General features: G+C 45.5%; 1 protein-coding gene across 5 annotated transcripts in view; it reads left to right on the top strand.

Annotated features, from left to right (window-relative positions):
* Nucleotides 1-8430: 8430 nt before the first annotated feature.
* The window catches only part of LOC311505192 (regulator of G-protein signaling 6-like), a gene marked incomplete at both ends in the record, with an annotated part of 34257 nt that continues 15225 nt past the window's right edge, over nt 8431-27462 (top strand). For all 5 annotated transcript variants that reach the window (XM_084568626.1, XM_084568625.1, XM_084568624.1 and 2 more), the window contains one exon: nt 8431-8514. In XM_084568626.1, the coding sequence (XP_084424752.1) occupies nt 8431-8514 (84 nt within the window). The remainder of the gene's footprint in view (nt 8515-27462) is intronic.

The following is a 27462-nucleotide window of genomic DNA, read 5'->3' as shown; positions in this document are numbered from 1 at the left end:
ACCCGGAAAAAATCAGTTATTATTCCAGTCCCTAAGTGAACAATGATTTTAGGCCGGTGGCTCTAACCTCTGACGTAATGAAATCATTGGAGAAACTGTTAATTCAGGAGCTTCGTACAGAGGTGGAGCCACACCTGGGTCAATATCAGTTCGCGTATAAATGGAAACGCAGTACGAGTGAAGCCATTCTAACTATAATGCACTAAGTTTTAAAACATCTTGAGAGTCCCTCTGCACGTGCCAAGTTAGTCTTTATTGATTTTGGCTCTGCTTTTAACTGTATTCAGCCACACATCGTTCCTTCAAAAACTGACTCAGCTGGAGGTGGACCCTTTCCTGATTAAGTGGTATCACTCGTTCCTGTCAAACAGCAGGTGAAACTTAACTCCGTCCTTTGTGATACTGCATTAAGCAGCACTGGGGCCCCTCAGGGCTGTCTCAGTTCACCGTTTTTTTTATTTACATTGTACACCAATGATCTTGTCAGCTCTTAGCCGAATCAGTATGCGGTGAAATTTTCAGACGACACTGTAATACTCAGTCTGTTAAAAAATAATAGCAACTGGCAGCCGCACATCTGGAGTGGAGATGTTCGTGAACTGGTGTGATGCTCAGCAACTGCAGATTAATACAGATAAAACTGTGGAGATGCTGGTGGACCCCAGGTCAATTGGGGGCCGCAGTTCGGTAGCCATACATGGACATAACACTGAACAGATAAATTCATGCAAATATCTGGGGGTTCATACTGATAACGACTTAAGCTGGCACACGCAAGTGGAAAATGTCTGTGGCCCGAATCCACCAGTGTATGCATTTTCTCCATCGACTCAGAGTGTTTGCTGTGTGTGCAGGAATATTATGTTGATTTTCTACAGAGCAACTGTTGAGTCTGTGTTACAGTACGGCATTAGCAGCTGATTCTGCAACTTAACTGTTAAATCAAAAACTGAAATACTAAATCTGATTTTAAAAAAAAGAAAAGAAAAAAAAAGCAGGAAAAATCACTGGTATGGCAGCAACTCCCCAAGACCTGTTTGAATAAACAACCCTCAGACTTGCAGACGATATTCTGTCTGATACGCTGCACTCTGAATATGTTTTACTCAACTCAGGAAGGAGGTACAGAGTTCCTCTATGTAAACACAACAGATACAAACACTCGTTCATCCCACTGCCAGTGAAGCTCATTAATGAGCAGATTGCTTAGGATAGACAGAAAAAAAAGTCTGAGGTCAGGTGATGCCGAATTTGCACTGAGATGCTGGAATGCACTTTTTACCTGATCCCGTTGATTATGCATGTTTGTTTATTATGTAATTGTTAATTTCTTTTTACTAATTCTGGATGCATGAGGGGAATAGGTTGAATGTGATGTCTGTGCAGCAGACGCCTCTGCACAAGACAAATTTCTTGTCCTTGACCTTGACCTTTAAGGGACAAGGAGCCATATTTGGTAACTTCAGCACACATTTTAAATTGTGTCCCTGTGCCTCTAAGTGAGGTTTATAAGCATGTGGTTTTCATCCAGCCTAATCAGAGAGGATCAGGGCAACATTCTCAGGTCGCATCAGGGTCAAATGTGGTCTGCAAGGTCCACCTCTGCGTGAACACTGAGCATAACTTAATGCTTTATTAGGTAACACAAATAAGTGTCCTGATGTTGTCTAATGTGATAATGTGTATGTTAAGAGCTCACATTGTTTATAATTGTTTACCACTTAAAGGGAAATTACTGTTTTTTACAACCTGGACCTTATTTCTGGCATAAAATACGATCGTTTACTCACCCATATAACTTTGGTGTCATCTGGAGTCAAAGATTCGCGTATATCCATATAGTGGGAGTGAATGGGGCACCGCAACGCAGCCTCTAAATAATGCATTATCTGTTGCGAAACTCGTTCATTTCACCAATATTTTGTTATGATACGCTAGTGTTATTGAGTCCGTCTATCTATCTATCTATTCGCAGACGTACGGCGGTTTGTTGTTCTTTGGCCAGCTGTTCCTCTCTCTGCCTATGTAAGGTAAATTTTCACAAAATGACGCTACCAGCCCCCTGCTGGGGGCTGGTAGCGGCTGTGCTCTCAGCCATGGAGCTCTCCTCTTGGGCTGCTAGGAAGACCAGCCTCTGCTCTGAATACAAAACAGTCAAAAGACATGACATTAGACCTGGAGACAAAACAATACAAAAGTGTTCTTATGCCCTGGAATAACACTCTGGGGTTGAAATTTTGAATGTCCAAGTATTTCAATGAGTGCCCTATAAAGGGTTAAATAGGTGACGTAAGCTCCACTTTGATTTGTTACATGTCACACCCATCATGCGGTCAAGTTTGGAGCATCACGTCACCAGATTCCATTGAAAATTAGCAATGGAAAAAGCAACAATGCATATAAAAAAAAAGAAAAAATTGCACAAAAATGTTCAGTTGTTTATTGTTGAGGGGCTGGACTGTCCATCATGGCACATGGTGCACAGAGTTGCTCATGTGCTGTGTGAATATGTTACGTTAAAAACTGACAAAACAAACACACGTCATCGGTTGACGCTTTATTGCATCACTGGGATGATGAAAAAAGTTGAAGCTAGCTCAGCTGAGCTTCACGTCACAAGGGGTCAGGTTGTAATTTGGCATCGCCTGCTACTATTGAAAATGACTTGTAGCCAGTAGAGTAGATTTTTCTACTAGAACAGGAACCTCAGATAAGCCACCTCGCTAAACCAAAGTTTCACCGTCCACGAAATTTTAGATGGGTCATTTCAGTCCGGAGTCGCTCCTTTCGAAATTCATTATGTCCGGCCCGTCCAAATGACTTATTCACCGGACAAAAGAGGTGATGGACAAAAGAGGAACGGCCACAGCAGATCGCCATACGCGTCATCTTAGCGCCGTTGAGTTGATTCAGTTTACAACAAAAATGGCTGCCGTTGGAGAAGCCAGATGTTTCGGTTCTGCTGTTTTCATCTGCTTTCATACTGACACTGAAATAAGTTTAAAGGACAAACAGTTAACAGCGACTGAGTCACTTGACGAGAAGAAAATGTCACATGATTTGTTGCTCTGATCATTTTTTTTATTTTATTTTTTTGTCAGTTAAAGCAGTCCCCATGATGGAATCAACTAAAATCCTACGCCAGGCTACTCATCTCCTACACGTAAATTGCATCCAGGAGGGTCTGGGCAGTGCAAAATTCCCACATCAGTACATATGAACGCGTAAATATTGTTTTGAGAAAGTAACGTCTCTCATCAGTCTCCACACATTTACATCCAGATGCAGCATCTGACAAACACTCCTCCCTTTAGTCGCTCTACACACAGGCAGGATCTCGGTGGTGGTGTTGTGTGTGTGTGTGTGTGGCCACCAGTGTTGTTCTCTGGCAGTGGTGTGGCTATGAACAGGCTGTTCAATAATTTAGCATTAATGCAGATTATCGCAGGGCCGGCCCCCTTAAAGCAGATTAGAGAAGTCCCTGTCTCTCTGCCTGTCTGTCACCTTGTTAATGATGGCACTCCTTAATGCTCCATGGGACAGGAAGATACGCTGGTGGCGGGTCACTCCGGTGCATGTGTGTGTGTGTAGCAATGTTGTAGCACCGAGCGGGGGATGGGTGTGTATGTCACTTTGCTGTATTTCTCTGTAGATGTAGCAGAAGGGTAAACGTAGTTGTAATAGCAGATCTGTATAATGTTGGGAGGGTAAGCGGGATGTAAAACGCAGCCCTGCTCCTTTCCTGCTGATGGTATTAGAGAAATGTGCGGGGTTTCTGGAGCGGGTGTGTGACCTCGGTCTCCCTTGGTTACCGCATTTCCAGAGAGCAGCAGTTTTGAGTTGTTCAACATGTTAATCTGCCTTTTTGCCTGAAGAAACGCACCGAACAAATCGTACTTTTAATAATGAGAAGTGGGCTTTTCATGTGTCAGGTTTGATCAAACCCGCGTTCAAGGTTCTTTTTAGCGCGAGAGGAACATTTGAAGCGGTGGAGAAGGTGCGCTCCGCGGAGCCGGGGCCCCTTTTTTAGACGACAACTTGTCTCTGAGAAAGACATAAAGGCACACTTGAAGGGGAGCGTAGTTCTTTGATAACTGGTGAACTGGTTCTGTCAACACAAACATCTGTGTGTATATATGTGTGTGTGTGTGTGTGGCTGTGCGTGCGTGTGTGTGTGTTCACTCTGCATGCATGCGTTCACAAATTGGCCTAGCCGTGTATTTCTGGAGTATCTTCCTCGGGGGGCTTCTGGGATCTCATTTATTGCAGGAAAAAAAAAAAAAGAAAGGTTCATTCGTTCGGCTTGCCATTTAAGCTTCAATGATTCCAGAGTTTCCGTGAAGAGGAAGGAGGAAGGAGGAGAATGTGGACATGCAAGAGGGGGAAAGCCGGAAAAAGGAGTGCATGTTAAATGCAGCCACTTCTCCCATGCAAATGCAAAAACTACAATACAAATACAGGTTGTAGGGGGAAAAAAAAGTCTAACTTTGGATCACAGGCAGCTTAAGAATACAAGCAGCGAGCAGCAGCTCTCATGTGTCTCATTTGAAGGGGGGCTGAAAAGCATTATCTCTGAGGCTGCTCGCTCAAAGAGCCTGGAATATGTATTTATAGCCTGCATCTGTGTGTGCTCAGTAACGGTAACTTGTTTTTATATTAGCATTTCAATATCCGCTTAATGAAATGTTTCTTATTTTCAGCATCAGTGGGCGCTGCTGCAGTGTGCATCTCTCTGTCCTCCATTCCTCTGTGCTGTGCATCCACTGCGCTCTCTCTCTCTCTCTCTCTCTCTCTCTCTGCTCGTCCTCCACCTCCCTCTGTTCTCCTCTTTGTATTCTCTCTAATTCCTTCATCCCTCCATCTTTTTCAACTTGATCTGCCCCTCTCTGTTGCACAGCATCTCCCACCCTCCCCTTCTCTCGCTCTCTCCGCTTCTCTCTCTCTCCCTCTCTCTCTCTCACACACACTCACTCTTTAGCTCTCGCTCAGACTCGAGCACATGCAGACAGAGGGAGAGGGGGGATGAACGAGGTGTGCACATGTGAGGATCTCCTGAACTGCCGGGGCAAGGCAGAGCTGGTGAAGAGAGGAGAAGAAGAAGAAGAAGAAGAAGAAGAAGAAGAGGAGGAGGAGGAGGAGGTGGAGGACTAGAGGAATACTGCAGTGACCAGCCAGCTTCTATCTCTCTCTCTCTCCCTCTCTCTCTATTTCTCTCGCTGCTTCACCGCTTTCATCCCCTTTTCTTCTTCATCCCCCTTCTCTCCCCCTCTGCCAATTATACCATGAACCTGCCTGCTGCTTGTTGCTAAGGGGGAGCCGACCAGGGGAGCAGAGTGGACCAGGCGTTATTTTGTTTTTAAGGTAATGAATGCTTTGCTATTGGTAACTATCAGGTGTCACAGATGTTGCGTTGCACTCGGCTGCTCGCCTGCTGTGAGTGAACGGGGCTCTGGGACTTAATATGGTTCTGGGTAAATTCTGGAGCGCGGCTTGTTTGGTGCATGTTGTGATCTCTTTGGCAGTTTATTCAGCTTGTTTCAGCTGACTGGGTTTGTTTGTTTGAGCCTTTGCAGGGGGTCCTGTCCTGTGTGTGTGTGTGTGTGTGTGTGTGTGTGTGTGTGTGTGTGTGTGTGTGTGTGTGTGTGTGTGTGTGTGTGTGCAGCGTCCTTTTGTGTTTGCCTCCTCATAAATTGGCTTGGAGATGAGGATGAGGATGTGCGGGGAACACACACGGGGCATGTTTGAGCTGCTTGGCTGTCTTTCAGCAACTGTCACTGTCCCTATTCTATCTGTTTCACTTTGACACAAGCTTTTAATTAACATCTTGGACGGGCCTTCCGTGGACTTTGATATGCATGCCTGAGCAGCTCAGTTGGGAGGAAGTTGCTCTCTAGAATTACAGCTTCCGGTCCACAGGGGACCTATTGGCCCACTATTGTTTCCTTTAAGCAGGTGCTATGCAATCCATACCGCCTGCCTATCTATACGGCCCTTGAGGCGGATGCAAAGATTAGCTGTCTAATGTGCTCAGCCTCTAAAAAGAGCACAGACATGTTAGCCAATGGGGGAGTGCTGCACTCCTCACTTCTGGTGGCAATAACAAACAGTGAGGCGAGAGCGGATGATTACTTATTCACTCATGCGCATCGCCTTGCTCCGTGGTGTAAAAGATTAAAAATGTTCATCTACGGCCACGAAGCCATCTCGCATGTCCGCCGTCGTGCAGGCTGGTGGCGCTGTGTCTTCTAACGGCTTCAGTTTTCTCCTCTCTCCCCCCGCCGGAGCGATTATCTGCAGTTGTTCAAACTTGTAACGCTGAGCGGCTGCAATTACATAATACAACTTCTCGAAATCCCTTTGCCAGCGGCTGGCCCTTGGCGTGAAGCAGTGTTACTAATTCAGTTAATGTATGAAGGTTTCATATTGTGCCTGCTCATGTGAAATGCTGCGTGATCCGTCATTCTTTGTCCCTTTCAATAGCTCATCGCCGCTCCTTTTCAATCAAAAATAGCTGTTGCGGTGAATAGTGTGGCCCTGGGAGTCTTTTTTTTCTCTCTCTCTCTCTCTCTCTCTCTCTGCAGCTTTATCCTCTTGCACTTATTTTATCAAAAATTATGAATGTGTTGAACTGTGTAATCCACCTCCTCGCCCTTCTTTCCTCCCCACGATTAGAGGAATGACAAATGGTGTAACCCATTTACTACGCACAGGAGCCTTCCGTGGCGAAGGGTGGACGGGGCTAAGGGGGCTTGCTGGAGCCCAGTCACCACTGTAAGTTATGGAAATCCTTAGTTAAGCAGAATTAATTCTCCTGACAGCGTGTGTGTGGCAGCCCAGAGAAAGTGATGGGGACCGCGCGGAGGTTGTAAATAAATCCCTTAACAGCAGCTCTTAAAGCACGGAGCCTGGCGGGGTGGGTTAATAGTGGTGAGTGCAGTGCAGATCAGAGGTAACCATCAGGTTGCAGATAATGGAGACGACGCTTAGCATGAGAACGACAACATACACCGATCAGATATAACATTATGACCACCTTACTAATATTGTGTCTCCCTTGTGCCTCTAAAACAGTTGTGACTCATCAGAGAATGAACATGGGCCTTCCGAGGGTGTCCTGTGGTGGCTGGCAACAGGATGTTGTTAGTGGGGGCCTTTGGGTCCTATGGGTTGAAGGGAGGGGCCTCTGTGGATCATCCCACAGATACTTGATCAGTTTGGGATCTAGTGAATTTGGAGGCCAGGTCAACACCTTGTGCTGTTTTTCATGTTTGAGTTGTTCCTAAACCGATTTTGTCAGGCTGCATCCTGCTGGGGATGGCTGCTGCCATCAAGGAGTGTCATTGCTATGGGGTGGGGGTGCCTGGTCTGGTCTAGGTGGGCGCTACATGTCTAAGTAACATCCACACGAATGCCAGGTCCAGTAGTTTCCCAGCAGAACATTGCATTGCCACAAGATGGTCAATGTTATTTACCTGTCAAACCTGTCAGTGGTTTTAATGTTGCGGCTGATCGGCGTATAATGCAGCGGCCGACTCTAACCACAATTAAAAACATTATGGACATTATGGACATCCAGTTTGTGTTAAAAAAAATATGACTCATCAACTGCACAGCCACACTGACTATGTGTTGAGGACACACACATCTGTGCTGTATACATAATTACTGCCCCTCTGAGTCGTGTGTGCTGACACACTATGCTGCAGTGGTTTCCTGTCTTTTATATTTTATATCAGAAGTACCCCTTCACTTCTGTTTTTTCCACACGCTAAAAAAGTGTTTGGACACTTGGAGCGGAAGCAGCTGGAGATGAAGCAATTATCCTTTGGCTATGTATCTGTACTGTACATTCAAAAGTTTATCCTAATCCTTAAGGCTATTAAAGCCGTTACATTTTAGCTTTACTTATTCCTATTAGATCATCCAGTTCCACTGCCTGTTGCTGCATACCAACTCTTCATCCATTGCTATTGGCTGTTTGAAATGATTATTAATTTCTTTTTAGACCTCTTTGATCATGATAACTCGTCTTAACTTTCAGTTGCAAGTGCTGAAATGTTACAGCAACATTTTAAAATGTGGATCTCCTTCATAAATTCAAATCCCAATCTCTATTTTTGTTTATTTATTTATTTACATTACATGAGCTACTCCACAGTCTCTTATGTAACAACTGGCAACTGGAGGAACAAAGTGCATGGTTGGAAGTCACCAGTGCTGTATTGTACTCCATGTTCATGGTCTGACTTTGCAGCTTAGTTATTATTCATCAGGCTACCTGGGCTCTCGTATCTGTGTCTGCGGTGAGCGCCTCCTCACCGAGACGGCAGCCGAATGTCGTGACGATTGGAGGAATTCTGCGCGATGTGCGTCAAATTGTCAGCCCAAGTTCTTATGGGTGTTGTGTTTCTTTGACAGGACTAAGCAAAAATGGCGGAGGGGTCCAAAGACCAGGGAGGGCCAGGCACCACTGATCCAGAGGAGGACTCCCCCAATATGATCGTCTACAGAAAGGCAAGGCTGACTCTGTGTGTGTGTGTGTGTGTGTGTGTGTGTGTGTGTGCTACAGTATCTTCACTATACAGTATGCGATGTGAGAGAAATTCGCTGAGAGGCAATGACCCGTGAACAGGCTCCTGACAGCGCACTGGTCCGTATCAGTGTGTATCTGCCACACATTGGTTTCACTGTCAGGTGTCAGAAAGTCTCCCTTTTGACCACCTTAAAAAAAACAAGCTCAACTCTACCCTTCTGAGTCCCTTCAGGACCCTCTCTCCTACCATCACAAGTCAGGCAAACTTCAGCCATCCAGTGATTTAATAAGCTCCCAATCCCTTCAGTGGAGAGTTTGGCCAGTGAGAGGTCCTTTCAGTGTCAAGGGCAATTACCTCATCCCCATGGCGCCTCACTTTCAATAGCTGCTATTTGATTGGAGGGGGTTAGCAGCATTGGAGGCTAATTACGTGGACGTTCGGCATGGGAGAAGTGGCTCATTCTCCAGGGCCGGGGATCGGGAACGGCCAACGAGGGGGTGTTTTTTTTTCCTCAACTGACGAATAGCTTGTTATTTCTCCGCCAGCACTCTGACAGCCCACATGGAGCTTCTTTTGATCACACTTTAACCACCGGATCCGCTGCTACCGCCGAGCCCCGCTGTCTTGATTACAGCGAAAAAGTGAGCCTATGAGTAGGCTGCGGCTGACGGCTCCTGTCCCGCTGTCCTCAATCTCTCTTTTCATCCTGCTCCTAATGGCTGTCCGTTCTTATGGCGAGGTAAACAGATTAGCGGAGGGACGGGCGAGACAGGATGTGAAATAATTGTTGACAGCGGCAGTGTCAGTCGGTAAAATTTCCCGTTCGGGCTTGTTGCTAACTATGTGCCGCTGTAGACTTTAGGGCTCGGTGACAGCCTGAAGAATTTCTCGTAAATATTTGTTATGAGCACGTCACATAGGAAGTAGGGAGCTCACCTTGAACAAATACCAGGACCTCTACTGTAACCAGAATCTTAATAAATCTCTCATGCAGCGTCTCGTAATAATGCTACTTGCATTGTGTACTATAAAGAGAGCATCACGCGTCAGCAGCCTACTGTAACTACTGAATCTGTTAGGATAGCAGTAGTGGCATTTCCAGTCAGAATATCTACCAGGAATGACAATCAATAATCATATCAATGAGCTACCACCATCTTCAGGCAGACTGCTTCCCCTCCTGCAGCCTGGAATTCACGACAGGTGCCACACAGCTGTCGAAAGTATCCTTCATGGTAATAGATGGGTTGCTTATGCAGCACTGTACGTATCCCTCCACGTATTCTTAGAAGCTGTCACGCTGCAGAGGAGAACATACTGTAGTCGCATGCAGCGCCGGGTATCGTCGTGGATTTCACGGCGCAGCCTCATTACGTAACGCTACACATGCCTGGAGGCAGCGCATTTAAGAGGCTAGTTTTTGCTTGTCAGAATGCCGCCCGGGGGGATATTCGTCATTTCATGTTTTAGTCATACGCGCCGACAACAGACAGACGATTCTGAGTGTGACAGGATTTTCCGCCCTTCCTGCTTCGAAAATGGGATTTTTTGATTCGACGCTTTTGAGGAAGAGAGCCGAGAATGCAAATAATCAAAAGTAGTCGTCACATCAAAAGGAATACTTAGAGCCCAGATATTTGGCGCCCGTTGCGTTGCGTTTAATTGAGTTTGTGCGACTGATAATATTCTTAGATGTCACCTGTCAAGGCCGAGCGATAGAGAGAGGTGCTGGGACTGAGCGCCCATCGCCTCTGGACTCCGGGGGTGGGCAGAGCGGCACAGTGTGAAGGCCCCGCTTGCAGAGAGGCAGATGGCCACCAATATGTTCTGCCGCCTGGGAAAACGCTGGCAGCTTCATCCCAAAAGGCTTGAGCCCCTGTCAGCTGGAAGACATCAGCACCTTGCTGCACTGAGCGCGCTATGAGTGCTTAGAGGTGAAACTCTGTTAAACGTCTACAAGCAAAGGGTTAAACTCCCTTTGCTTACGCTGACATATCTGCTGCAAAAAAAAAAAAAAAGTATTACGTTAACCGTGTAGGCAGTTAGACAAAGGTGAATGTGATGTATTTAGCCATTAGAGAGGCTGAGTGCTCGGGAGAGGAGGAGGTTGTCTCTGTCCGTGCGGTGTAGGTGCTGCGGTACTATCTTGTCTCTTTCCTCCCACGAACAAAGAAAAAAAAAAGGAAGTGAAGCAAAACAATCCAATAACCGCGGGACGTCTTATTGCCTCAAGAAACTCGCGGAGAGAATTTGGCATTACAGACTGCACACATACTCGTACACACCCTTCACGGTGGCTTAATGCTCTCTACCTGCTCCTTGTTTGTGTTTTTCCTCTTCTCTGTTTTCCACACTTAGCAGACAGAATATGGTGAGTAGATGAATAGGAGCGGCACCGAGAGACGCACAAAAAAAAAAGAGTCTTCAACCACGATGAGAGGCGCCGCTGTGCTGGGAAATGCAATTAAGCCGAGGAGAGGGGGTACTTACTGCTCCGATGGGGTAAAGCTCGCAAACTATTCATAGCTGAGATTTTTCGGGCCTAAGTGGATGTGCGTGTGCGTGTCTTCCCCCTTTTCCCCTCTGTGACTTTCGGGGGCAAAGAATCTTCCAAGCTGTGATGCTGCCTGGCTTTTTGACACGTAGAGCTAATTGTCGAGGAAGCCCCAGAGAACCCTTGCCCCGCAGAGGGAGACTTAAGGATTTCTGCTGCATCCTCTCTTCTTTTTAATCAGGCTATTAAATGTTGGGTTGGATAATCCTTGGCAATCATCTCGTACCTGAAGGCGAGTTTTACAGCTTTAGTATGTGTGGCGCAGTCCCACAAAAACTTTCATCCAGATGGGTTTTAGTAGCCATTAGAGGGAGAATATTAGTAGCCTAATGAACCATGGCAGGAAGTTTAAAGGCACTACTTGGTGCCTGTGGCCTTTGGGTATGTGTTAACTCCATTAACAGACAGTGCACTGTGGTCCACAAGTTATTTTCTAGCTCAATACACTATTTTTTTTTTTTCTCCTGCTGGTAATAGTTGCAGTGGTGTAGTGCAATAAAAGCTCCAAATGTTTGATAAATCTGCACAGAATATCCACCGTCCCATAAGCCTGCCTGTGGGTTGGTCAGTCTACCGATTTGGTTCAGAAGGAAACTGGATGTATACTGGATGAATAATATTTAGTAGAGACATTTGTGACTATCTGAAGATGAGTCATTCTGACTATAGTGGTCCTCTGGCTGTGGCAGCTGTCTCCTTTATTTTTGGTAGTGTGTCCCTTTGAAGGCACAGTTGCTGCTAGATGCAGTATGCAACCCCATCTCTGTTGCATGCTTATCAACTTCTCATTAAAGTACCCATTAAAAATCTAAATTAATCTTCAAATCCTTTTATATGATCTGCTATACCTCACCCATAAGCCAGTATCTGGCATCAAAACACTGACAAAAACATTATCGTGCAGCTATATAAACAAGTAATTCTATTTAAGAAATTGTAATTTCCCAGAAATCTATTTAAATTGTTGATGAGTCATCCCGCACTCTGAGGCGTGCACTAATTTTGCATCCAGCAAAATGCATTCTTGAATTTTCATGTCCCTCCCCCTCCTTCCACGTGTTTCTTTTTCACCAGTATCACTGCCCGTTTCAGTCCTCAAATAAAATATGTATAGACGGTGCTTGATGAGGCCACTAAAACTGACCAATCAGAGACCGGCCAGGCTTTTCGGGAGATGTGTGGCCTCCTTAGCTGTGTTTTTTACAGGAATCACGTAAATATGTGGCTACAAAATGTATTTGATTAGCCGAGATGGATGATGAATGTCGTTTTTCACTACCTCTCCGCTTTTCTTTATGTCTCCCAAAACGTTGCTTGTTTTCCCTCCTCTCTTTTGCTTCTTGCTAATTAATAATTGAAACCCTTCTCAAGCGTTCTATCTTCGGAAATATATCTGGTCCCCTGAGACACCACGCATATTCATACTCCACACACTTTTTATGGTCACTTGGTACTTTTTACCCACGTATTATATGTGCTTCTAAATGTGAAGAAGGCGGGACAACAGTTTAAAGAGCAAAGCCAGGAAAAAATAAAAAGATAAGTTTTAATATCTTTCCGGCAACAAAAGCCGACTGTGACGTAGCCTTGACTTTGCTTATATCTGGATCGGCCATGGTCATCAGCCGGTCTACAGTTTATTTATTCTTTATATCTCTCTGACCGACAACCATTTTAACACATTGGCAGGGGTCTGACTAGTCCCAACAGTGTGTGGCAAACTAGCATCACAGGTGCTCTCTGAAAAGCCCGACACTGGCAAACTGGCGACTGACGGCTTGGAAGAAATGACTGTCAATGCCAACCTTAACCACTCATACACCACCCACATCAGTGACTCTCAGCTTGATGGGTTTTAGACGAGTCAGAGACACGACACAGTGAGAGTTCCCTCCACTCTTTCCAGCATTAATGATAGGGAATATGTAAAATTACAGCAATCACACTACCGGTTGGTCTTTAACTCTCCCTGGACGGGCGTAGAAGATTAAATTACTGTAAATGGTAACTTCTCGCACCATTGACTCACCAGCTCCGGCAGGGACTGACAGATGGCTGGGTTTGAAGGGCCACGAGGACTAAAGCACTCTAGTTATGCTGGTCCGAAGTAAGCTCAGCTGCCTGTCTTCCTGCTGCCGCCCGTGAGTCACACTCTCTTGTCTCTCTTAAGTGCTCCTGGGCCCCACGAAGGGTATATCTCTCCTCTTTAAAGACTAACCTCCATCTGAGGTGTCTATGCTGTTCCTGTGTGCACTTCAGATAGGCCAGTCGCTCTGGATATCACCTCTGCGGCTGCAGGGATGAGTTTGCCCAGTGCTTTATCATGTATGACCATTTTAACACCGTCTCCACTTGCACCATGGGAGGCTTTATCTGAGGCGCTGGTATGGGCTGAACTATCAGGGTCATGTTGAAGCCTGCGCGCCTGTATGCTAAGTGCCAGTGTGGGTTGCTTTCCTAGTTGGGTCAATAAGATAAAACAACAGTAACAGTGCAAGCTCTATCTCTTATATAACCAACTCCTGTCTGTTTAACGTGTCGGCCCGTCTCTTCTTTCCAGTAAAGCAGAAGGACCAACATATAAAAATCCTGGAAGTCCAGTGGAAAAAATAAATAACAAATTATAACTGGATAATATTTTACAGTGTTTTGGCAGCCAGCTCACTGTGTTGACAGGATTATCCACCTCATCCACAGAGAATCGCTGTGACTGAAATGAAAGGCTTTTCTGCAGCGGGGAACGTCCTCCCTGTGCCAGTGCCTCTTCCCAATCTGTTTGCACATCGGTAACGATGTGTTCTCAAAGACGCACATTTAATAATGCAGCCAGTGCTGTGCTTTTTATTGGGAGCGGAGCGTAAAAGCCGTGTACGCGTGCACCGGGTGACGTTAATGTGGAGTTAGATGGGGAGGAGGGGGTCGGCTGGCATCGCTGCGTCCCACTTCTCAATGTGCTCCAAATCCCCCTGAGCCTCCCTCTCAACGCAGACTCAAAAGGCTGCTTGGAATCGAACAATAGCTGGAGCATGCCTTATATATCCACTACTGTACTCTGGATAATCTTAGCGTCTCTGCAGGACGCTGGAGGAGCCCACTGCACTCAGACAGAGCATGTAAGAATACTTGAAATGCTTATAAAATTACATTTAACTGTCTTTGGATTGATGTGTAATGGCATCAGTGAGGAAGCCGGAGCCCAGTATAACCGTTTGATGATGATGAAGAGTAAGCTCTAGTGTCATCATGTACGGTAAATACTAGTGGGCTGCGGGAACCAGCTGTGACATTAGCGTGTGTTAAAAGCTGCTGGTTCTCGGTGCCTTGGGGTGACACTGTGACATGTTTGACAGCAGTAACTCGCTGGGCAAACTGTAACCCCGCGGTACTGCTGACACACTAAATTAGGGGGGGAAAAAAGGACGGAAAAAAGAAGACGAGCTATTACAGTCCCACGTGGTTTTGTTATTTATATTGGAGTTATTTAAGTGTGCCCACCAGGAGGGGATTAATAGAAGAAAGTGATTAAAAGAAATACTAGATTAAACACAAACCACGGTAGTAAAGTTAAGGCCGACGATGAACATGACGTGGCCTCTCACTGCCGGTGTCAGGGCCTAAATGTTGCACCTGAACACGCCGTGAAGACTACAGCTAAAGGCCAACCGGCATGTGGGCACTGCCCGTGCATCAGAGGCAGTAACTCTCCTCACTAGCAGCTGCCAGGGGACTGGAGTCGTCATTCAAATGAGCAAACAGGAAGAGGTAGGATTAGCAGCGAAGCTAGGAAGAGCTGCAAACCGTCCCACAGAGCTGGCCTCTCCTATCGTAATAAGTTGTCCACATTTCTCTCATTCCAGATGGCCATGTTACTGTGAAAATATTTGTGTACTGGACTGTTTAGATGCGAGGAATATGATAAAAAGAGAGGACATTCCAAAGCGCTCGATTTACTTACTTCTGTAACTTCTGTTTCTCTTCTGTAAAACCCTTGCTGAAGGGTCAAGGGTCAGAGACGCTCACGATTGCGGACCAGCTTGGTGTATCACGTCCTTAATCATAGAGGCCCTCCATCCTAGGATGTCCTCTTGATGAAAAGAACACACCTCGTGAGTTTAGCCTGAGAAACAGCCACAGGATCTCAAGCTGGACTCTTACTAATTTAGAAGTAAAAAGTCAGCCGTGGACAGACTGAGCCGAGCTCTGAGGCACGAAAGATCCCGACAGGTGACAGGTGCTCTATGAATTAAGCTGCTAAGTTTCCCAGAACCAAAAGTCATAGCCACTTAATCCATGTTCTGTCTCTCTAAACCATCTAAAAATATTTTACAGGAAGTTTACTTTCTCATTGCATCAACCTTCTCTGTCTTGTCTTTTTGTGTCATTAAGAGACAGATTAACTTTGTGAAATGATCTTGTTTTCAAGGGTGCAGTAGCATCCAAGGCTGATGAGGACAGGTCATTAAAGCGGCTAACCAAATCACTTCAGTATGCGCAGAATTAGCCGTAAGTCTGCTTTTGCTCAATCGGCCTGATGAAAATTTAATAGTTAGACAGAGCCATACGGATACAGGGGCAGATGGTTAATTTGTTCTGCAAAATAACATCTCTGAGTGAACATTAAAAAGCAACAGTCACATGATCAGAGACGGCAGTGCGGAGTTTCCACATTTGTCAAGAGTGAAAAAGTTTTGGACCGTGGTCGAATTAATCCCACCCCATTTCTTCTAGATGTCCCGCTCTCCTTCTTTTTTTAACAACCTTCTTCTTCATTGCTTCAGTTTCAGCTGCGGCTTTAACTCAGACTCCTTCGAACCTCCAGAGACCATGTCTAGAAAAGCCTCCCCGCCTCCTCTTGTCCCATTTTCACTCTGACTTCAGTTCCAATCAAGGAAAAAGGGGAGTTTTTTCTCACTGCCGACAGTCTTTGTGGCGGTGCTACATTTTTATCTTTGTGTTGGCAGGCCAGCCACTGATGAGGATGTCCTCAATATGCTGAATGGCGATGATGAAGTGTGGTTCTCCGATGACAAAAAAGACGCGCACCACTTGCAAGATTACAAGATCTTTTTGTATATGAATACCTCGCTCATTAGACGGCTCTTTCTCTGCTGAAACTTAAAAGAAACTCCCAAAGAATGAGAGAGAGCAAAAGGATCTAGTTTCTCTTCATACACAACATGCACATGCTGCTAATTGCTTCTGACAAAGAGCATAGTAAGTACAGCTTGTCACACGCCGAAGACTGTCTATGAGAGATGCTGTTCGTCAGCACTTTTAGCAAACTTACAAATGCGCTGTAATTGCCACGCCATCTGCCCACACTCCCGCTCCTATTGTTTATAGAAAAGCTGTTTGGAGAGATGAGCTCAAAATAAAAGGTGTGATTCAGATGAGTGAGACAGAGAGAGACACAGACAGAGTATCATCTGTGTGCTGTTGAAGGTAATGATGGAGTGTCTCTTGCTGGAGTGCTGTGACTCTCTGTAATTGTCTCTGGGTTGAGGCTGAAGCAAGGATAAGTCACCCACGCCCCGAATGCTAATCACCCTGGCCGGCTAGTCTGACTAAACATGGCTCGGAGGAGAGACCAGATCATCTGGTGCTGCTCCAGAGCAGGAACCTGCTCCCCTGCTGTGGTTCACTTCAGACCACCCTTTAACAGTAACTTTTCCTCTTGGGAATTCTCCGCTAAGCCGTAAACAGTCACTACAATCCCCCTACATTTAAAAATGAATTGGACAAATGACTGAAACGACCTTGTGCGTTTGTCTGGAGCAGTCACAGCCACAGTCACAGTCATAAAGGCCTAAACAAGCCCCCTGACAAAAATGACACTGACGTTATCCTCTGGAACACGGGAGCATCTCAGTCAGACCTTACGACGTTAGGGAGGCTGCACTACTTCCCGTGATGTGAGCGAGTTAGATAATCAGTGGCAGATTTTCTTCTTTCTTCCCTTTCAGCTCGAAAATAATAGAAATGTCCTTGTGGGAGACCTTCCTGTGTGCCGACTCCCATTTCCACTCCGATTGTTCTGTCAATAACTCATAAGGCAGAGGCCAAATCCATAACAAAGCTGTGATTACTTTCATCAGACTGAGTGAGAAAAAAATAACCTGAGCAAAGGAGAAATGCTGAACCCGGACCTTGCTGTTTTTTTGAGCGCGGCCAGATGAAGGTTGAACCTGCTCTTTCGTAAACTTTGGTCCGAGGCCACGTTCCGTCAGCGTTTCACACCGGATTCGTTTTGAATTATCGCTGCCATGTGCACATACATGAGATCCCCTAAACCGGGGAATCCTTGATCCTCTACCAGAGCGAGAAGCCGATATTGATCCCGCCTTCCTTCGCGGCGAGCTGTTTAGATGTGTCAGGCAACATGAGCTTAATTCATTCAGACACTCCAATACATCCGCGGCTTAAACTGACACCAGTGCATTTGCTTTACGTGGAAATCGGTCTTCATTAGCAGAAAAGAATGTAGGAAGGGAGTGCCGAAGCTTTTAAGATCGTGATAATCGTGAGAATCGATCGGACTCAGGCCGTAGAGACAGAGGCGGTAATGATGGTATCACCAGAAGATGCTAATATGATTATTCCCATGGTTGGAGAAAGCAGCAAATGCACATTTATAAGTGTGGAAGTTTCCACAGCAAATGACTGTTTGGGTTTGCATATTGGAGAGAAAAGTGCAACGAATGAAGCAATGATCAGTTCACAGTTACGTAACTTTCGCTACACATTCCGACTTTGTCAAAAAAACACTGAAACCTAAGCTTCCCCCCAAAATACCAGCACATCTTACTGTTTACTGTAACCCCACTACTGTAACACAGTACTACTGTACATTAGTTATGTGTGTGTGCATCCTAACAGCCAAGTTAAACTGTCTGGTTTGAAATCACATTGACTTTCAGATGGGATTGGGTGCATTTTCTAGAAAAGCGCCAGATCAGTTTGGGGGTCACGCTGTGATAATCTTAATCCTCCTCTGCTTGCCAAATAATGCTGTTAGCTGAACCATGATCTCCTTGAGCTTAAGTGTAACATTTAACCTGAAAAAATAAAATAATAATTGCCGCATGCAAGAAGAAGCCTGTTTAAAAAAGGATTTAATTCATACCATGAACACTTTGCCAGTCAGTATTAATGCACTTGCAGGAAGAATGCTGAATAGCAGATCTTAAAATAGGTTATGGCCTTTTTTTTTTTTTTTGTAAGCAATGTCTAATGCCCTGTAGAGTTTTTTTCCTTCATAATACAAGGTCATCAATGTCCTGCAACTTTGTAAAGTTGCGTTGGCACTGCTGTGGCCAGACACTGATATTTTCCAAACTGTGATATTTCCCTTTTTTCTTTCTTAGATAAATTTTTTTTTTTTTTCATCATCCTTTCTCTGTAATATTTTATTCATGGGTTATAATAGGAATATCCTAAGCCATGGTCAGAGAGTGCTTTCAGCCATTGCTTTTGTGGAGGAGATAATAAGACAGTTCTGATATGCAAAGCCCTACAGAAGCAGGTGTGGCTGAGCAAATCGGCTTCACAGTCCCATGCTACCTTGCAGCCTGCTGTCGCACACAGATAGCACACAGCTGGAGAGAGAACACAGCAAAAAAAAAAAAAAAATACTTCATCTTATTTTGAAATACATTGAGAGGATATTAGATCACAAAGCATCGCCGGTCCCCTTCTAGGAAGCCTACTCAATAATTCAAGGGGGCGCTGCAAATTCTAGCTTTTGCAGACATAATAGATGGCTCATTTTTTGGCTCCCCTGAGGAGGAGGAATAAAAGATTTATGAGCAAATTTGGTTGCTGCCCGGCGATGCATTAGGCAGCAGTGACGGCGGGCTGTTGACATTAGGGATAATCAATCAGTGGTAAGTGAGGATTTGATGGCATAAAACACATCTAGTGTAGAGTTAACGCTTCACTATCCTATTGATCCTATCGCAGAGACAATCAGCCTTTAAGGCTCCACAGCTCTGTAACCTGTTATCAGACACATTTGCCTTTTTTTATTTTTTTCCCCCTGTGATGTAATCGTGGGAGCTTCCCCCGGCCACCTCAGGCCTCACACGGTTTCATTTAAAGTCGATAAGAGTGTTTTGCGATTGGACGAGCGGAGGGTGAGAGCGAGGATGACAGCGTGCTAGCGCTGTGGTCATGTCCTCTGCAGGTCAGGAGGAGGAGTCGTCCCCTCGGGGTCTGATCGCGGCAAAGAACATCACAAGTGTGTTTCACTGCCTGCTGCCCCGTGGCACTGGGAGATGAGATTTTACTGCCACATGTCAGCCCAGCTGCTCCAGTTTCATTACCCCTACCTGCGAGGTGGAGGTAACAAGGCTTTATTGCCAGCACTGTAAATATGTCATCCAGAGAGGACCGAGATGTCTTCATAGCTCCTCAACAGACGTCAAATGATGCTAATGCTTAGAGCTGAATGTGAATGCCGAGAGTATCTAAGGACCCCGAGGTGCAATTCCCCCTTTTGCTCCACCGCGCCTTCTCCCTCTCTCATAACAGGCCTTTTCACTTAGTCGCTCTGTTGTTACAGTAACAATCTTTAGCCCTGAAAGCCTGTCAAAAATTTTCACACTGGCGGTGAGAGCCAGCACAGGTAACGGTGACATCAGGTCTGCAGTAACAGCAGTGTGTGTGTGTGTGGGTGACAGTTGTAGCACAGTTTAGAAAAGGTGCGGGACGGGGCGGGGTGGGTGTAGTGGGGGTCGGAGCTTAATGAAACACAGTGAAGCTGTAAAAATCCTCTCCTGTACCGGTTGGGGTGACAGGAAATCCATGCATCTTTAAAGGTCAAGGGCCTCTCTTCACACACGGATTGTGAGCACAGGAGCGCCTGGAGAACAGAGAGCGGAGAAGCCGAGGATGATTTTGAGCCGAGCTACGAAACGTGCGGTGGGTTGAAACATACGGTCGTTCCACGGGGAGAAGGAGTTGGGAGCAGATGGCGTTGTAGAATTATGAGAGAGAGAGGGAGAAGACAGTTTTTCTTTAGATCAAAAGTAAGCTGATAAAGACGTCACGCATCACTTGGCTGCAAAGTGTTGCTACATGCCAAACGCACACATTATCCATTCAGTAGTTTACTAATGACGGTCTGAAGACGCTTCTGTGTGTGTTGTGGCTGATTAAAAAGAAAGGAGAACATGTGAATTGCTAGCTTCTTGAATCTGGAGTAAATATCACAAGTAAGGATGAGCCTCCTCTCCTCTCCTCTCCTCTCCTCTCCCGAGGAGTAGACTCTGCGGCGAGAGAGTTCCTCTCCCGTGTCTCAGGCATCAAGAGCAGACTTGTGGGCCCGGCGAGGGACGAGGCAAACCCAGGCTTGACTGCGCCCCTCTCCCCTCTCCTCCGCGTCTGTAACCCAATTACCACCAGGCCTCCAGGAATGGGGGCCGGCAGGAGTGGCGTGTCGGGGGACGGCGCCCACATCAAAGACAGACAGATGGTCCTGAGGTTTTGCCGCCTCGAACCAATTTCCCGCAGATACTATCGCGCGATTAGACGGCGCCCCAGATACGAAGTCGTGATGAAGACGTATTGATCGAGAAAGTGAAAAAGATTCAAACTGAACTTAAATTCGATATCGGGGCTCTCATGCAGACATCAGCAGTGAGGAAGAGCAGCTTCCTCGAGCTGCTGAGCTCCTGTCCAGGCAGTAGCACGGAGAATTATGTCCAATGTGAGCCCCCCCCACCACCACCACCCCCAGTAGGTGCTTTAAAGTTTAAACAGTGAGCATCCTCAGAACGGTTCAGCGTTATCCACTCCCTCTCAGACCACTTTCATTTCCTCTTTCACATTATACCAGTGAACCAGTGTTGGTGAGGCGAGGCTTTGCTGTGATTGAGACAAAAATGACAGATGAAGAAATATAATAAATCATAATTGTTCATTTTCTGTCTAGTGCAGTCTGTTAGCCTTCAAATTTGCCGCGTCCCACCTCGTCCTATCTTTTTCATGCTCCGTTTCCTAATTACAGACCAGCAGCTATAAGGACACTGAACCTTATTAGAGTCCAAGCCTGCACAGAGTCCCACAGGCACTCAGGAATGCAGGTGGTGTGAGGGGTGTTTGCACTGAAAGTCGCATCTCCGCATACAAATGGCTGTTAGTAAATGATCTCTAAGGTAAACCGTGCATAGGAGTGGATTGCAGGTAATGCGATGCTCTCCCGCCGGAGAGAATGACCTTTCGTGGCCGTCTGCTGAGCCTGTGGACCGTTTTCTTTTTTTTTTTGACACGTAATATAACAAGCGCGGTTACGGACTAACGCGCAGCGGAGTAAAACCGAGCCGGTGAAAGCAGCCGGGTTGAATGTGCCGAAGCCCTTCATTTCAGGCCGTCTCTTCCAAAAGTGGCCCCCCGTATCTGAGCACGGCACTTTGTTTTAGAGTGGACTGTCTGTTCAGAGGAGCAGCGGACTCCTGTTTCCCCTGCACTCAGGCCCTTAGCAACCTGTCGAGTATCTAACAACAGACGTTTACAAGAGGGGAGATGATCTTTTTCTGTCCTCCTTGAGTCTCATCAACAGAAAGGTGACCGGATGAGTCACTGTGGTTTTGTGGGCAGGCTCATGCTCTCCCGAGTCTTAGCTGCTGGCACTGATTCTTTTTGCATTTCAGAAGCTCATTTGATATCGAAGAGAATAAAGGAGCTTGTTAATTCCCCCTTTTTTTTTTTTTTAATCTGAAGAAAAGAAAGAGTCAGAAAACACTGAAAACAAGATTATCCGTCCCGTGCAAAAAGCCTGATCTGTAATTGTAATTTAGTCAGGCTGGCGCGTTGCCCAATGCTGGAGCCCAACTTGACAAACTTTTAATTGCTTAGCTCCTACTGCCACCAGTGTTGCCATGGAGATTTGGAATCTGAGCCGACACACACACACACACGTCCCATCTCTGAAATTTCCACATCGCACCCACTTCAGTTACCATAAGGGATCCTCAACTGGCCCGAACAAGTGTCAAACTTCCTCATCAACACTCCCTGTCCTAACATATGGGTCCGATGGGTTCACAGCGAAGCGCTGTATCACAGTTGGACACTTCCGCATCTCAGCATGTTTCCCTGAGGAGCTTCCAATCAGCAGCTAATTGGACTCTTCGTGCAGCCCTCGCACCCCTGGGCCTCGTTGTCAGGACGGGGCCTCTATTGTGTCGCGGCCCTTCGAGTTAGACAAATTGCCTGTGTGGGATCGCATTATGCGTGAATCCACATGCCAGCACTTTAGCGGTGTAAAGAATGCAGGAGCTGCTTCACGGGACCAGATGTAAACAATGGACGTTCTTAATCACAGCAATGAAACTATTTACTGACCGGATCACAGATTGCTCCATAAAGGTCTTAATGTGACGCCTCACCCTTGAGAAAAACCTGAAGAGGTCATTCAACCGAACAAGAGGCTTTTCTGGAAATAAAAACAAGAGAGAGTGAACAGGATTCCTTTTTCTACACGTCTAACAATTAAGTTTAGTCCGTTTACAATCAGCCGCTTCTTATTATAACAGGGGTTACATATGAAAGGTACTGGCAGAAGGAAATATGTCTCCACTCATGTGTGAAAGTTTTTTTTTTTTGATGCAGGACCTGATGGGAAAACAGCTGTTTATTGCGGGAAAGAAAAGGCTTTCCCTGCAGGGCGTTCCTGTGGAGATGGCAATTTAGAGAAGAAACGGATCATTGAATATGTCTCTTTCAGGACTTTGTTGATGCCACGGCGAAATGCAATATTAGGCGTAGCAGGGGTGATCTGGTGTTTTTCTGACAAGGAGGACTGCCGAGAGCTTTGTGTTTTCGTCCATGCCACACACACGACTGCGCATGGGCGTGCGTCAACCAGCAATGGAATTTATCCAAATACGAGCCTTTCACACGTCTCCAACGCGGTCCAAGTTTCCAGCCATCACGCTCGCTCGGCAGGGCTTTTCCAGTCTGTGCGTGGCTCCTCGCGCGGCTGTCAGGCGACTCTCTCTTCCCCCGTGTGTCACATCCAGCAGAGGAGCCTCTCACAGCTCCCTCATCATGACTTGGCATGCTAAGAGAGTTGGATGTGATGGTGCCGCGGAGGAGAGATGGGAGAGAGAAGGAGGGGGGTCTCCTCTCTCTCCAGCAGGCTTTATTCTCACCTCGTTCCCCGGGGCACCGCACACCAGCTGGAACTCATTTAATTATGCACCCAGTATGGCGCAGAGGTCAAAGTGGCGTTTAGAAAAGTATCTCGTGACAAGTACTTTATGTACTTTTGAGAACTTAGTTTAATTTATGCACTGAATATTCGCACCATGCAGTTATCATTACATGTTCATGTGGTGTGCTTACTTCATTCAAACAAAACCAGACCTGAAATTCAAACCTGAACAAATCTTTTTACAGTTAGTGTACCATACTGTTCAGGGCAAACTAAGAATAATACTTGTAACCACCACAAGCCCCAACAAATTTAGGGAAAAAAGAAACATCAAATAAGACATTTATTTTCAGAAACTGTTTTAATATAAATAAAGTCTATCCTGGAAGCCAGCCCAGACTTCTCCCACCCTTTCTTGTGAGGGATTGTTGCTCTGGAGACACTGATTATGCCGGGCCAATCAAACTGCTTCGCCAGTCTTCATCCAGTGATGGATATTTCACCTGGACAGAAAGCTACGAACCCGTGAGGGCACCTACATGTCACTCAAATCGTCCATGCCCCGAATATTCATTAATTCATTCATTCATCTTCTGTAACCGCTTGTCCTCTAGAGGGTCGCGGGGTGGTTGCAGCCCATCCCAGCTGTCATGCCCTCAATATTGCATAATTAAAATGCTGATACATCTTAAACAGGTGATTTATACATAAAAACTGAGCCCCATAGCCCCGTTTTTTTGTTGATGCTGTGAACGTGTATTTGTGCTGAAGTTAGGCATTTAACGCGGTCCAATGACCATAGAACATGGAGGTCTATGGGGATTCACGTGCTTTTGGAGCCAGCCTCAAGTGGTCGTTTAAGAGCTGTTTTAGGCACTTCCATGCTGGCTTCGTTTTTCAGCCCCAGATTGTTGCTAATTGGATAAAACGTTATATGTTCATGCGCGGGTCAGTTTTGAGATTTTGGGCTTTTGCTTCTATAACACGTTTTCTTTCAGACTCATGCAAAGAATATAATACAGTTTTACAGGCTTTGCAGTTTTATTCCTATCAGTATTAAGTATTATAAGTCTGAAATATACAACATTTCCTTTCCTTTCTTATTTGTGTAATGCACAGACCTTTGACTCTCACCTGTCAAAATGAATCATGACACTGAAAATAATTTGGCTTTACCCAGTGTTCTGATTTATGTTCTGGAAATGTATGCAAATTGGAGCTTATATAACCAGATAATACCTCATATGCATATTTACTTTCAGAAAACCCTGCAGAAAATAGTTTATTGTCACAGAAAGACAAATCCTTTCAAAACAATACTTTCCAAATATCATCAGCTGGAGTTAACGAGACGTTTTATGAATCCAGGAGAAAGGCTTGAGGCCAGATTACTATGCTAGTGGTGTCCATGCTGGCCTGCAAGTGTCTGGAAACGAAGGCACTGCGAAAGTCAGTTTTTATGACAACACAGTCGGGTTTGAAAAAAGCCTTGTGAAGTCCGCTGTTCTATGACCCTGTGCTGGGTCAGTGCAGCTGCTGCCAACCACTGTGAAGGAACACAGTTTAAATCTGGTCTCCACAGCAGACAGCAAAGCAAACAATGCACAAAAAAAAAGGCCAATTTAGTTATGCTTTGAGGCAAGGAATGAACTGAGAGTATATGAAGCCTTTTTATATACAAACTAGTTCAAATCGAGCCAATTCATCTGGAAGCTAATTGACACAGCCAGTGACTCAAGGCAAATTAGAAAGCAAAACAACTGGAATGCTCTGAGGCAATGGCAAAGAAGCAGCTTCAAAACAGCACTTCTAGTAGTGTCCCGAGCCAAATCAATCCGTATGAACACACCAAGTCCAGGATTCACATCCAGCAACATGAGGGCTTTTTTGTAAGTCGTTTAACCTCCTGCTTGCCACCCCATAATGGAAAAAGATGGATTATTTTGAAGGAATTAGTCATGGTGTTTATGTACTTGCACTAGTGTCACTCATCTAGGGTTCGTTACAAGGACTAGATGTTGCAATCCCTCGTGTGGCACCACTTCTAATTCATGGGAAGATCTTGAAAGGTGGCTGCTATGACGCTTTACCGCCGGGACACATCGTCAGTTGTGTACCTCAGCATCAGCGGGTGTTGAACATACGCAGCATCCGCACTAAGTTATGACAATAAATAATCATTTACTACTTATTACATTACTATTTCCGAGACCTATTTGTGTTTTTTCCCCAGAAACTGTAGAGTGTCCTAAAAGCTATTGATTATTTTAAATGTCTAAATGGGGAAATATTATAAATGTCTCTGTGGAATTGGAAACTTGGTTTTCTCATAATCTTCGAAGGCTGTTATAGTCCCTGCAGATAACGGTAAAACAAGCAGATGAAGAAAAACGGAGGGCAGGTTCGTCTTTAGTCAAATTAGCAACATGAACTCATTCTGCTGCTGCTTTTTCACTGAGCGGTCAAATCCAGCCAGCTGCACTCTCATGTGAGCTTTGTGCAAAATGTAACACAATCCTAATAAACTGTAATGCATTTGCAATGTGGCTGCAATGTCATAATGTCTTATTCTTGGATTACAGACTGACATATTACTTCTGAGTGTATTTCAAACACTAATGAATCCTAAGATGCTCAAAATGAGACACAATTTTGCACCAGGAAAAAAGTCCTGCTGAACGTGTTCGGGATTGACTTGGCAAACTTTCCAAGGCCTCATCACTATCTCATCCTCTTCCACCTCCTGCCTCCATGTCATCTCCAGGCCAGAGATTTGTCTCCTCGCCCGTCACCTGGACTTCCGTCGCTCTCCTCGCAGCCCCGATACGTCTTTCAACAATGACTTGAGTCTGCAGATGACTGGTGAATCATTAATGGCTCTATTACTGCCTGATCCATCTTTTAACGGCAGAGGTCTCATTTCTGTAGACTGGGCCAGTTTTTTAATAGCTTCATCTCGGGCCATTTTTGGAAAAATGGGCACAGGGTTTCAATTAGAAAGAGAATTGACTCCTTCCACACTTACAGCATTGCCTACCAGAGTTCAGCGTGTCGCATTTACGCGACGGTTATTTATGTCACAGATGCTCCCATTTAGACAGTTTTAACTGACTTCATTAAGTCAGTTAAAAGTAGAGGCAGCCCTGTCTTGTTATTGACGTGGAGAAAATGTGTTTTATAAGCTGGTGGCCTTAGATTGTCTGGTACTTGTACTTCACCTCTAGCAGCACTTCATCCCTACACTTTTATCCGTCCGTAGGTTCCATACGCGCAGCTGGTGCTGCCCTAAGATAAGGCGGACGGACGTGCACTGGCACAAACTTGCACACACGTGTGCTGAAAATGCAAACATACATTTAGGTGACAAGATACACAAGACAGCGTTTCCCCCTGATAATCATTTATGGAGCTTCGGTGGCGAGGGGCAAAGTGCTGTTATCGCATGCAAGCAGCAATGTTCAGCTCTCAGAAACCCTCCACACCAAGCTGCCACACCATTAGCTTGTACATCCAGGAGATACGTTGTGCTCTTTCTGCAGCTGCGCTAAGTACTTCTCGTCGGCTGTCATCCTATAGGAGATAATGAGTTCTGCTTTCTACTGTATGCTGCAGTTCTTAGCCCAAGGTCCATTATTTCCGTGAGAACAAAAGGACTTAATCCTTTGCATGTTGTTGTGTCTTATAGGATTTGAAGAGTCCTTCAGAGGTGGATCGAACGCCGATGATTTCAAAGGGTTTTTTTCCCCTGTTGTTTTTGCGTGAAGGGTTTCTCTTCAAAGGAAAAATTGCACTGTTTTACGGTGTTAATCTGTTGTACCCCCAATTGTCCTCATGTAAAATGTTGAGGTCTGCATGTAGGCGAATGCAGGCCTAAAATACCAAGGCTGTGCACACAACACAGAGGGCAAATACATCTCTCTCTCTCTCTCTCTCTCTCTCTCTCTCTCTCTCCCCCTCCCCTCCTGTGAAAGATTTATCAACAGAGTTCTGAAGCAGTAATTCTCCATAGTGGATATTCAATAATTCATGCCAAGACTCTCTCTCAAGCTTATGGTGAGAGACGTGTAATTGTCTTTCCGTGCAATTGTGTTGCTCTCTCCCATCTCTCCTCTCTGCATTATGTGCTTGATTAAATCCCTATACATCTGCGTCGTGTCTTGTTGTAGATTTATGGGCCATGTTTATGAATTGTCCATTTAAAGCTTTGCCAGGGACGATGA

Source organism: Chelon labrosus (genome assembly GCF_963514085.1).
Source record: "Chelon labrosus genome assembly, chromosome: 20".
NCBI lineage: Eukaryota > Metazoa > Chordata > Actinopteri > Mugiliformes > Mugilidae > Chelon > Chelon labrosus.
Note: the sequence above shows the minus strand (reverse complement) of the source record. Positions and strands in the feature narration are given on the sequence as shown.